This window comes from Artibeus jamaicensis, unplaced genomic scaffold, assembly GCF_021234435.1.
Source record: "Artibeus jamaicensis isolate MK-2021 breed Jamaican fruit bat unplaced genomic scaffold, CSHL_Jam_final scaffold_1964, whole genome shotgun sequence".
NCBI lineage: Eukaryota > Metazoa > Chordata > Mammalia > Chiroptera > Phyllostomidae > Artibeus > Artibeus jamaicensis.
This window is the reverse complement of record NW_026522030.1, coordinates 63024024-63036998: the sequence shown is the minus strand read 5'-3', so window position 1 is coordinate 63036998 and position 12975 is coordinate 63024024. Positions and strand designations below refer to the sequence as shown.

Genomic DNA, 12975 nt, shown 5'->3' with positions numbered 1-12975 from the left:
ACCAATATAATTACTGTATATTTATAAAGTCAACCCACTAATTGCAGTAAATTGTTAAACTTATACCGGATTATTTGATGATGAGGAAATGTTTCAACCAGTGCGGAAGTATTCACTACAAATCAAAAATTCAGATTAAACATTAGTATCTTCATACATTACCACAAATCTATAATATTTAACTGTATAGGTGACATTTTAATTTAGTCTTCCAAGGAATCGATTAAATAGGACGAGAAAAATAAGATGTTGATATACTTTTATAAATGTCTTTTGGAAAACAAGATATCATGGGGAAATGCAGTTTTTTTCTTAATCTTCTTATAGCTTCATTATTCTGAAACATGATAAAATGTCAACAACCTAAATACCAGAATTTGAAAATATATTGAGAAAAGAGAATGAAATTCCAGCGCTAAGTGCCTTTAGAAGTGAAAAGGAATTATGCTTACAAATTAGTGTTAATGGGGAAAACAACGAAACACAAGTCCTGTACAACGCCCTAAAATATATTTTGTAAAATGTGCCCAGGTGATGATGATATTTTCTCTAAACTCGGTTGCAGTACTATTTGTGTCATAAAAATTGGAAGAAAAATTAAGTCCGAAAATCAAGAACTGTACCTTTACTGAGCATTTGTATACTGACAGATTACAAAGCAGTATCAATATGGCAAAGAGCTGAAGTAATAGGCCATATTCCGGCCTCTGTAAGGGTAAAAAAAAAAAAAACAAAAAAAAACCCGAACTACTGAAAACTAAGCACTGAGCCAACCCTGATGCAAATACACCCACCTCCGGGACTCGTGGAGGCGGTGCCATTAGTCCAGGCCCCGCCTACAGCAACGACTCACGACGCCGGCGACGATCTCGGAAGTGACGTAAAACTGAGACGCGGTCTCCTGCTGTGGCCACTCGGCGCCTTAAGGGAGGTTTAGATCGGTTCGAAGAGGGCGGGCTTTCTCCCGATGGTTTTAGCAAAAGGATCATGACGGGAAAGAAATCTTCCCGGGAGAAGCGGCGTAAAAGAAGCAGTCAGGAGGCTGCGGCTACGCTCGCAGCGCCGGACCTGGGACCCACCCTCGCCAGCAGTGGCAATGGGAGCTTCAGTGGCTGCGGGAGCTTCACCTGCTGTGGGAACACGGGGAGCGTCGCTGGCGCTGGGAGCGGTGGGGAGCGCAGCGAGCGCCGGAAGCGGAGGAGCACTGATTCATCTTCCAGTGTTTCGGGCTCCATGCAACAGGTGTGTGGGCGCCCTTCTCACTGATCTCCCTGCTGCTGCATTTTCGGAGAAATGTGGGTGACGATCGGCAAGGGCGCCGGCTGTAGTTCACTGTTAGCGTTGCCAAACCAATATTAGTCCCGGTGAACCTCACACTCCCATGTTTTGAACTTCAAGTACCTGCATTAGCTACCAGCTACTAGCAAGTAGCTACCCGCAGGTATCTAACTCATTTTGCCCCCAAGTGGAGGAGTGGCCCCCTCCACTCCTTTTGGTCTCCTAAGTCTCCTTAAACAAGTATGAGTTAGGGGCCCAGCCTTTAATGCACTTGCAAGCCACTCTACTTCTGTTCACCTTTAACAGGTTATGGTTAACTCCACATTACAAGATGAGAAAAAACAGACTCAAAGAGGTTATGGAAATTTACTCACCGTCACAGTTTGTTACAACACCTAATTTGTGTCCAATTATCTGGCTACACAAAAGACGTGTTCTTTATGTCCTATCGACCTGTAGGATACAGCTGTCTAAAATAAGTTTTCTTATAGTATATTATAAAACGTGCATAAATACACACTTAAAGTTTTACAGCGCAGAAATAAAGGGAAAAGCGACGAAGTCTTTCACTAAGCCTCTCTCCCCATTAATAGTTTGATGTGCAGCCTCTTCATTAATTCTTTTCAGATATGTATATTTAAATTTCTACACATAAGGTTCATTGTAACAGTGCCCCCCATTGAATTGGATGATGCGGCTGCATTGTTGGGATAAGGGGTCTTTACGCATGCAATACCTTATTTTTTAATGACTGCACAACATTTCATTGTATTTTTATTGATGAATATTTAGGAGTCCAGTTTTCTTGCTGTTGCAGACATGATACAAAAGTGAACATCCTTGTACGTATGTCCTGTGGGAGAATTACTTTAGGTTGGAGTCTCAAGTTAATGAGACTTGACATTAACTCAAGTTAATGTTGGGTTAATATTTATGCATTTTTCAAAAATTAATAAGTACTACCAGATGCTTCCCAAAAAAGCCTTACTGATTTATAAAATGGAAAATATATAAGAATACCCATCTCTGCAAATTTTCACTACATCCATTTTTTAAAATGTTGTTACCTTAATGAGTGAAATCAATGTTTAATTTGTTTTAATTTATATTTTTCTGATTAATCATGAGATTAATATTTTGATGTTTTTGTCATCTGATTTTTTATGTAAATTGGATATACCTATTCTCAGATTTTTTTTGTTTTGTTTTCAACTTTTTACTGATAAGTTATGATGACTCTACATAAGGTCTTGGTGCAAATGCTTTGTGTAAGGTGTGTTACAAATGTTTCTATAACTTTGGCCACGATGTACTGAATGTTTTGATTTTGTTGTGGTCAAGACTCATTAATTTAGTATAATTTTTGGATCATGTGTTTTTCAAAAGGTTTTTTTCTAATAGAAAATTATAAAACTATTCTGTGTTTTTTAACATTACATTTTTAAATCGGGAGTTGTGGAAGCATAGAAGGCCATTTATTTTTATTTTCTTGTATCTAGCCACACTGTTAGTTTAAAGTTGACTCACAGAAGAAACTCTGCTAACAGTGAGAGTTTTGTCTCTTTTTCAGCACTATACAGGGGTGGCCAAAGTAGGATTACAGTTATAATACAAGTAAGTAATATAATAATTAAGAAGTAATACAAGAATAAATTATGTTTCACATACTAACAACTTTAAAACTACTTTTGCCCACCTCTGTGTTTCTCTTTTTCTTGTCTTTTTTTTTTGGCATTATGTAGTGTTCAGCAGAAGCAGTAATAGCAGACATTCTTTACCCAATCCTTTTTTTTAGTTGGAACATTTGTAATGTTCTACCAGAATATATTTGCCATAGGTTTTGAAAGATACCTCTGATCAGGTTAAGGAAGTTTTCTTCAATTCCCAGTTTGATGATGGCTGTAGAGTTTTATCAGATGCTTTTACGGCACTCTGTTGACATGATCAAATAGTTCCCCTCCGGTAATCAGGAAGTGTGATTTTTATTGATAAATGAACTAATATTGAACTGTCCTTGCAGTCTTGAGATAGATCCTGTTTGATATATTGGTTTGGTTATACTTGGCTGGAATTCAGTATTTTTACTTTTAATCCAATCTATATTTCTAAGTTAAAGGAGCCTATGGTTTTATTTTTGTAGTAATCTTCTCTGGTTTTGGTATCAGGATTCTGCTAGCCTCATGGATTGTGCTAGGAACCTTTGCTTTTGTGTATGTGTATGTGTGTGTTCCACAAAAGTTCATATCTTTTCCCCCAAGATTTGTTTGAACTTGACCATTGAATTATACTGCATGTCAGGTCTGGTGGTTTGTTTCTTTTTTTTCTCTTAACTCTTTTTTCCAAATACTTTGATAGTTAAAAATCTACTCAGTTTTCCCACCCCTTCTAGATTCAATTTTGGATATCACCATTTTTATCTTAAATGGTCTCCATATATTTAGTACTCAGTATTGTGATGCTCGGACCAGTAGTACTAAGTTGTAAACATTTGCATACAGAACTACACCCTATTTTTTTATCCTCACCATAGGACATGCTTATTAATTTTAGAAAAGGAGAAGGGAGAGAGAGGCAGAGAAAAAGAAACTTAACCTATAGGCATATGCCTGACCAGGCATCAAACCCACACACGACCTTTCGGTTTACAGGATGATGCTCCAACCAGTTGAGCCACCCTGGCCAAGGCCTAAAACCTATTTTTAGTGAAAAGTAAATGTATTTGTGAAATTAAAAAAAAATTACATGTTAGGTTTATAGATTAATCTCAGAATTCCAAGAGTGCCATTATATTTGTTGTATATTGAGTTCCTATTTATTTATAACAGCTTCATAGAAATACTGCATCCCATATTTCACCCATTCCAAGTACACAGTTAATTTGTTTTGAGTATATTCACAGAATTGTGCAACCACCACATTATAGTCAATTTGAAAATATTTTTATCACGCCTCCCCCCAAAGAACCCCTGTGTGTACTTTTTAGTTATCACTCGTAAGACACACCTTGTTCCCTCTCTAGGCAACCACTAATGTACTTACTATCTCTAGAGATTTATTTATTCTCCTGTTCTGGACATTTTATATGATAGAATCTTTTGTGACTGGCTTCTTTCACTTAGCAGGTTTCTTCAAAGTTCATCCGAGTTATAACACATGTCGCTACTTCTTTTTATGGCTGAGTAATGCCACATTTGTTGTTGTTTTTTTTTTTTTTAATATTTATTTATTTATTTGTCTTTAGAGGGGAAGGAGAGAGGGAGAGAAACATCAATGTATGGTTGCCTCTAGTGAGTCCCCTGCTGGGAACTGGCCTGCAGGGAACTTGCTTGCAACCCAGGCATGTGCCCTGACTGGGAATTGAACCGCGATCCTCTGGTTCGCAGGCCTGTGCTCAATCCACTGAGCTACACCAGCCAGGGCTCTGGTTTTCTCATTTGTCACTTGGTGGGACATTTGGATTGCTTCCACCTTTTGCCTTTTATGAATAGTGGTATTATGAACATTTGTGTACATGTTTTTGTGCAGGTATATGCTTACATTTATATTGGATATATATCAAGGAATGGATTGCTACGTCATGCAGTAACTTCTCAAGAAACTGCCAAACTGTTCTCCAGAGTGGCTATACCATTTTATGTTCCTACTAGCAGTATATGAGGGTTCTCTAAGTTGTTACTAACATTTGAATTACTGTGCAAGCCATTAGAATAAGAGTTGACCTCTACTTATTCAGTCTAATAATACTTTCCTTTAAAATTGGCTTTTTAAAAAAAATGCTTTTAAAAAAAATTCATTAGAAAATACAACAAGGGTTTTTATCTATATTATATAGTTAGGATTTTTGAGAGAAAATGACTTTGAATTGATATCTGAATTTTTTTAATCTTGGAAGAGTAGTGTGTATGTTATGGGAAATAGGTGGGGCAGCCTGTTCTAGGCAGAACAAACAGTATGTACAAAAGTCCTGCCTAGATGAGGGGAAGGGAGAACAGGTTATATTAAATATTTGAGTAATTCACAGAGGGTCATATACCTCTGTGAATTCATGGTAATACCATGAATATTACCTAAATTTTATAAAATCCATTCTGATAACAGTATATGGAACAGACCGGAGAAACCTCATTAGATGCAGCAAGTACAGTTAAGCAGCTATTGAGTTAATATAGGCAAAAGGTAATGGTACCTTGGACCAGGATTACGGCAGTAGATTTGGAGAGACTGGATAGATTTGGGAGATAGGTGGTAAAATTGACATAAATGTTTTAAATTACTTGGCTACTTTGACTATGATAAAGTAATATAACAATTTTAAAATTGATAATAACTCCAGGTAAGAAGTGATATTATACATTGATGTATAATATTTGTGATTTGTGATATTTTTGCTACTATCCCATTTTTTTATGTAAACTTAAGAATGATGGCAATATATACATAGAACTTTTGGTGAATGGAAAATTTGAGGAATATTCTAATTCTTCCAAAGACTAAAATTATAGAACATCATTCAATAGTGAGTGTATTTTCATTTGTGTTCTCAAAGATATTATCTTTCAACTTATATAAATGTAATGAGTGAATTGTGGTATAGAGAGTAAGTTCAAGGAATACTGAACAATTAAATATTCTTTCCTATGGTTTTAGATAATGTGTGTAAACCAAGAACTTGGAAATACTTAATGAAGAAGAACTTATTTAATGAAAATATGACATTTTATACATATTCTGTATACTTTCACTAGTAGTATTTAATGGTTCTTTCTCTTCTTTAATTTTAGGAACCCAAATATCTTTTACCAACTTTGGAGAAAGAATTATTTTTGGCAGACAACAGTGACCTTGAAGAAGGTGGTATGGACCTGACCGTGTCATTAAAACCAGTTAGTTTCTATATATCAGACAAGAAAGAAATGCTTCAGCAGTGTTTCTGTATCATAGGAGAGAAGAAGTTACAGAAAATGCTTCCTGATGTGTTAAAGGTACTTTATTATATACATTATCAGATGTACAAAAACTTTTTTATAGCAAATTTGCTTAATGCAAATTATAATTGAATGTTTTTAATTAAAACAAGCTAAGGGATTTTGGAGATCTGTAAATGACTTTGTATATGTAGAAAATTACCAAGAAAAAAATGGGGAAATTTACTGTGCTTAGGTAAGGAATTTATTGACCTTCTGGAAATAATTCTGTTAAATGCAGACCGTGTTAGTAATTAAACTAGAGGTATAATGATTCTTTCTGGTGTTTTAAGAAATGATATACTTCTGTGTAAAAATATATAGTGATGTTTGGTAGTGGATTATACTTCATTAAATTTACAAATGTTTTCATACATTTCTGAAAATTACTCAGAGAAATATGTGGTATTCTATCTAATCTTAGACAAGTTAGGCCCCAGATCATAGATCTAAGATATATAGAGCTGGGACTTGAATATTTAAACCTTGAGAGGAATTACCTAACATGAATAGGATGCTGTTAAGAGTATCTGGGATCCTGACATACTCTTTAGCTTGTTTCATGATAAACATGACTATACATTCTCATCAAGTCTTGTGATGTTCACATGCTAGCTGGCAGTTTATCAGATTTCATCCCATAAGAGCATTTATGTGTCTTTTTAATTTGTTTTATTGTACGATTATGCTAATTGGACTTTTTCTGTGATTTCTGTTTTCTAGTTTCCATTGGCATTGTATTTCATAAATGTACTTTTTAAAATGTCATTTTCTTTAGAACTGTTCAATAGAAGAAATTAAAAAACTGTGCCAAGAACAGTTAGAGCTCCTGTCTGAAAAAAAAATCTTGAAGATTCTTGAGGGTAAGAATACATAGTTCTACATTCTGAAAACTTTTTAGTTAATATTATGTTCAGAATATACCCTGAGGTATTTTTTTCTTACTTGACTATTACTTTAATTTCATTATTGAGTAATCATTGAAAAGTATTTTTACCTCTTTTTGTACAGAGAAATACAGTGTAGATATCAGAATAGCATTTTAAGAATAGACTCTGATGTACGTATGGTTTTTTCATCTCAAGAGTACAGATAAGAGCATATTCATATACAATAATAAAATGAAATAAAAATATTTAACCAGAATACTATAAAGTTATTTTTTGAAAAGCAAAGATTTCTTGTAAATAACTTATTTGCTGCTTTATATTCTCATTGTTTTTAGTTACCTGTAAACTATAAAGTTCCTTAATCTGCATCACGTATAAAGACAACTCATTGTGTGTAATGATTGAAATTAAATTGCTCCGACATTTTATACGCGTGCTTTCAGTAGCGTATTTCATTTACAAGGTGACACTGCCGTGGACTCCGATGTGGAAGAGGAGGCAGATGATGGCTCTAAGGTGGCATCCGACCTAGTCAGTCAGTAAGTTAAAACTTTTTCATTTTCGTTTCAGAAAGTTTTTGTTACTCCTTTGCCGATTTGTTACCTCAAGGATGTGATTTGTTTTTCTGGTTTGCAGGTCAGCACTCAATCCACTGAGCCACACCAGCCAGGACATTTTTCTGAATATTTATATAAAAAAATTCAATAGTGTAGAAAAACTTGCATAGTTACTTGTAATGATTGGTTCTTTTGGTATATATGTAAGGATCAAGTTGATTGCTTTCAGGATTAAGTGATATTCTTAAACTGCTACTTATATGTAGGGCAAGAACAGTGGCAGCTTGAAGCAGAATTACATTTTTATTTGGAATTTGAATATAATACTGGTGATACCCAGTATTTATTAAGTTCTTACTCTACTAGGCATTATGTTAGTAGCTTAGAACATTTTATTTCACTGAACTCTTCTACATACCTATTAATGTTAGATGATAATAGCTTCATTTAACAGGTATGGTAATAAGATGGTTTATTTCCTGTTGCTACATATAATTTGACAGTAGTGATATAAAATTCCTAAAGTTTTGCAATGTTGACTAATCAAGAAGCAACATGCTAAGTATTTTTCTAGACTATTCTTCTCTGCCAGTACCAATTTTACCATCTGTTGATGATTTTTGGCTAAAACAGTTATTTTTTTTTGGTAGTTGGCAAGGACTGGCTTGTGTCTCTCTTGGCACAAGTGGTAGCACAAATAAGAGATTACCAGAGGCAATAGGATAGAAAAGTAGTGCATAGTTAACCTGAAATCTTAAGCGGTTTTTTTAGTCTGTTACAGAAAGTTATAAGGCAAGTATCACCAAAAAAGGACAGTTTCATTTCATGTTATAACTTCTCGCCTCCAGAACTGTGTGAAATAAATTTAATTTTAATTTATTTATTTTTAGAGAGGTGGAAGGGAGAGAAACATTGATGTGTGGTTGCCTCTCGTGTTTTCTGTACTGGGGACCTGGCCTGCAACCCAGGCATGTGCCCTGACTGGAAATTGAACCAGCGACCCTTTGGTTCACAGGCCGGCACTCAATGTACTAAGACACACCAGTCAGGGCAGAAATAAAATTTCTGTTTAAGTCAATCTCTGGCAACCCTAGCAAACTAATTATATATATAAATATAAACATACACACACAAACATACATGAGTTTCTTTGTGAAAGTTCCCACCCAAACTTTTTATTTTAGAAAAATTCACAATTACATGAAAGTTGAAAGGATGATGTAATGAACATCCATTTACCCTCCACCTAGATTCAGCAACATTAACATTTTCCAGTTTTGCTTTTTTTTATATTTATCCTTTTCCCCCTTAGAGCCATTTAGATTAGTTGGGTGGGACTTCCATAGCAAAATACCACAGACTAACTGTCTTAGAACAACAGAAATTTACACACTTATAGAGGTGGCAAGTTCAAGGTCAAGATACTGGAGCAGTTGGTCTCTTCTGAGGCCTCTCTTGGCTTGCAGTCAACCATCTTCTTACTGCCTCTTTATGTGGTTGTCCCTCTGTTTGTACATCCCTGGTGTCTCTCTCTGTGCCCAGTATCTTACAAGGACACCAGTCATGTTGGATTACGGCCCACCATAATGGCCTTATTTTAGTTTAATTACCTCTACAAAGGCCGTATCTCCAAAACAGTCACATTCTGAGCTTCAGCATATGAATTTTGCAGTGGAGAGAAACAGTTCAGCCCACAAAACATTTAAAAATAAGTTGTAGATGTCATAACATTTCATGCCTAAACAATTCAGTATGCGCTAACTAAAAATAAGGAGAGTCCTACATAGCCACCGTGTCAGCATCACTCATAAGAAAGTAAACAGTAATTCAAATATTGTAATCTAACATATTGTATATAAAATTTCCCCAATTACTAAAAAAAAATTATAGTATATTTTTTTATTTTAATTAACTGATTGATTCTGATCCAGGATCCATTTAGAGTTCATGTGTCCCATTTGACTGGTGATGTCACAAAGCTGAGTTTAAAGGAAAGCTTTAGATATAAGAGGTAAAAGCTTTGTGACTAGGCCAGGAACTTAGTACACATCTTAAAGGAATTGAAAAATAACACACCAAGAGAAAGTTTGGAAAATGAAAAACAAAGGTAGACATTAAAACTAATAGAAAACGAAAACAAAAAGGACAAATAAATCCATAAACTTGGTCTTCGTAAAGACCAGGACGTAGATGAAACCCTCTTGGATTTAATTAAGGCGGTGATTTTCAGCCAGTACGCCATGCAGGCAGGCACTCTGGTATGCCATAAGAATTGTAAAAACATACATGATTGTTAGTCAGGGCACAGACCTCTTTTTCCTTACATTGTCAAAAAAAAAGCAATAGCTAACAATCTGAATAACAACAGTAGTTATTCAGTGTGAAGCATCAAAATTACATCTATTTTTTTTTCAGATTGGCAAAAAATAAAATGTTTTTTCGGTGTACTGCAGAATTTCAGTAATTAGTTTATGTGCGTCATGAGATGAAAAAGGTTAAAAATTGCTGAGTTAAGGAAATATGTGTAGAGCAATTTAATTGAGATCACAAAGGGAGAAGGGGACATGTGGCTTAAAAGCAAAGTGAAAGTCTATGTGTACCTTCGTATAAGCAGATTTGAAACCAGTACATAAGTGATTTTCTATAAAAATACAAAATTTAGCCCCTCACTAAAATGGACAACTTGAGATTATCACAAAATTAATGAGAAAGTTAGGAAAAGATCTGTTGAAAAAGCACTGTGACAAGACAGATTCACAACTGAATTATTATATACCTGAGTCAATACATGTGATGTGTTTACAGGTAATAAAACATTCAATAAATGCCACCTGTTATTGTTTTCAAACATTATAGCTGTGTTATTTAAATTGTCAACTTAAGAAACATTCAAACCTGTAGAGAATTTTTGGTGAGTTTATTTGAGCCAAACTGACAGTGATGCCAGAAAGCAGTATCTCAAGGAATTGAAAAATATCCCAGCAAATGGCAATTTAGCACCTTATTTTATACATTAGAATAGAAGGAAGAGCCATAAGGGGTTAACATGAAGTCCACTGGTGATAGATTAGGGAGGGAGGAGAAAGCAAAGTGGGGGAAACCTCTGGGATTGGATAAAAGGTAAAATGATATATACTTCTTTTACATAGGTGGGTAAAGGATCGTTAACGGTCCACAATTAACAAGATAACAATAACAGTGAGGGGATTTGTGGTCTCAGCCTGTGCCCAAGGGATTTGGGGAAAGGGGGAGGCTACCTTTACTTCCAAAGGTATGTTACCATAGATGCAAAATGACAATGCACAAGTAGAGATTAACCTTTGTTAGGGAAAAATACATGACTGCCCACCATGAACTGTTTTTAGTTCATATGTTTTAATTTCAGACCATCCTTTGTGGCTACTTTAGGTTTCTGAGTTTGTAAGCCTGCCTCACAGGCCTCCCCTGAGCTTATCAGATTAATATATGGCCCCTTTTCCACAAAATTAGTCCAGGCCCTTGGAAAAAATGAAAAGGTCTTCAATTTACTTTACAATTTTTGAATAGTTTTAATACCCAGAAATCTCATAAATAGTGCCAAAAAGGTGTATGGGAGATTATAAGCCACCTTACCTATGAATGTAGTTGTACAAATTGAGGATAGTGCTTTCATTAAAGAGATCCCACAGGTCTCAGAGCCCCTTCCACCATGTGAGGATACAAGGAGAAGTCTACAATCTGGAGGAGAGCCCTCTCCTGACCGTACTGCACTGACTTCCAGCCTCCAGACCTAAGAAGTGTTGTGCAAGCTACCCAGTCCTATTTCCCGGTGGACTAAGACACTACGTTCTCTGCAAATAGGAGAAGTTTTATTCTTTTCCTTAAAAGGAAAATCACAGCCCCGATTTGGCATAACTGTGGTAAAGCCCATTTTATCAAATCTATATTTAATACCTGACCTAATTGCAGTTTTAGATTTTCACCAGAAACATAGTCTTCATCAGTTGGTCTAGAGTTTTCTGGTGGAGCACTTGTAAGGTAATCTGTCATGTGGGCCCAGTCCATTATCCTCACTACACCCCGACCACTGTAACTGAGTAAACTGGAGTTTGTTCATGTAGAACCGTGGTGAACGACCCAACAGTTAGTATAGAGGGAAACAGGATTTTTGTTTTTTAAGATTTTATTGATTCATTTTTAGAGAGAGAGGGAGGGAGGGAAAAGAGAGGGAGAGAAACCGATCAGTTGCCTATTGCACACCCCCAGCTGGGGACCTGGCCTGCAACCCAGGCATGTGTCCTGACTGGGAATCGAACTGGCAGCATTTTGGTTTGCAGGCTGGCAGTCAAGCCATGGAGCCACAACAGCCAGGGCAGGAAACAGGTTTTTATTTATAGGACTCCACCTCAGTTGGGGCTGAGAGCACTCCTCTTTGGAGTCCTGTTCTCCCATGAGACGCAGCGCTTCCTTTGCTCCCCACTAGGCTGTAAGCCAAAGACAAGCCCGGTAGTTCCCCATGTCCCTATCTGTTCTTAAGCCGGATGCACAAACAGTTCTCCATCCTCTCTGGAAGGTACACGTGGGGTTTAGAGTCACCATCCTCTCGCAGCAGCTCTCTCCTTCAGGATCTGGGGTTCACTGTCCTCAGCCTTCCTGTAATACAGGAAAATATGTGCCGTGTTACACTGGATCATGGTAGAGTCCAGGAAGGCACACATTCGAAGAGTAGCTTCTCCGTATGTCCTTCAGAGAAGCAGAAGTTGGCATTTCCCGGTCACAGTTCAGCATTTCAGGCATCTCTCACAAATCCATGCTTGGTTCAGCAGGTTCCCCCACACAGCTCTGTCACCTTTTCCAGATCCCCACACTGTTCTCCCAGCTCTCCTTCCACCCTTTCCTCAGCACGTATGGCTTCCTTCTTATTACCCCAGGCTGCATGGCTGAGTCTCCTTACTTCATTACTCCTTCCTCATGGCTGTCTTCTCGGAGGAGAAGGTGTATCTCCTCCCTCATTACAGGCAGTACGGCTGAATCACTTTTCGTTCTTTCTCCACCCACCCTTATTTTAAATGTTGACCTGGAGCTACCTATGTGATCTCATATCCAGCCCCTCCTACAATGACCTACTTTTGCCAGATCCCCACTATCTTTTACCTTCTTTTGGCTGCCATCTTTAGTTAGGGCAAGAGTGCCTCATGACACAGGAGCCTCCCACTCCCTACCTCTGGAGCAGGTGCAGTATTAATCTCATAAGTGCCCCCACCATGTTATGAGTCACTATAAGGTCTGAAAGTCACTTAGACCTTT

The 12975-nt window shown here is 36.7% G+C and overlaps 1 protein-coding gene across 2 annotated transcripts in view; it reads left to right on the top strand.

Moving 5' to 3' along the window:
• Window positions 1-868: 868 nt before the first annotated feature.
• The window catches only part of CAAP1 (caspase activity and apoptosis inhibitor 1), a 65222-nt gene continuing 53115 nt past the window's right edge, over window positions 869-12975 (top strand). The window contains exons 1-5 of one of the 2 annotated variants that reach the window (XM_037145418.2): window positions 1154-1242; window positions 2849-2892; window positions 6060-6260; window positions 7021-7105; window positions 7596-7671. In XM_037145418.2, coding sequence (XP_037001313.2) covers window positions 6135-6260; window positions 7021-7105; window positions 7596-7671 — 287 coding nt within the window. In that variant the 5' untranslated portion in view covers window positions 1154-1242; window positions 2849-2892; window positions 6060-6134. Of the gene's footprint in view, window positions 1243-2848; window positions 2893-6059; window positions 6261-7020; window positions 7106-7595; window positions 7672-12975 lie in introns of both variants that reach the window. The other variant, XM_037145417.2, reaches the window with a different exon arrangement.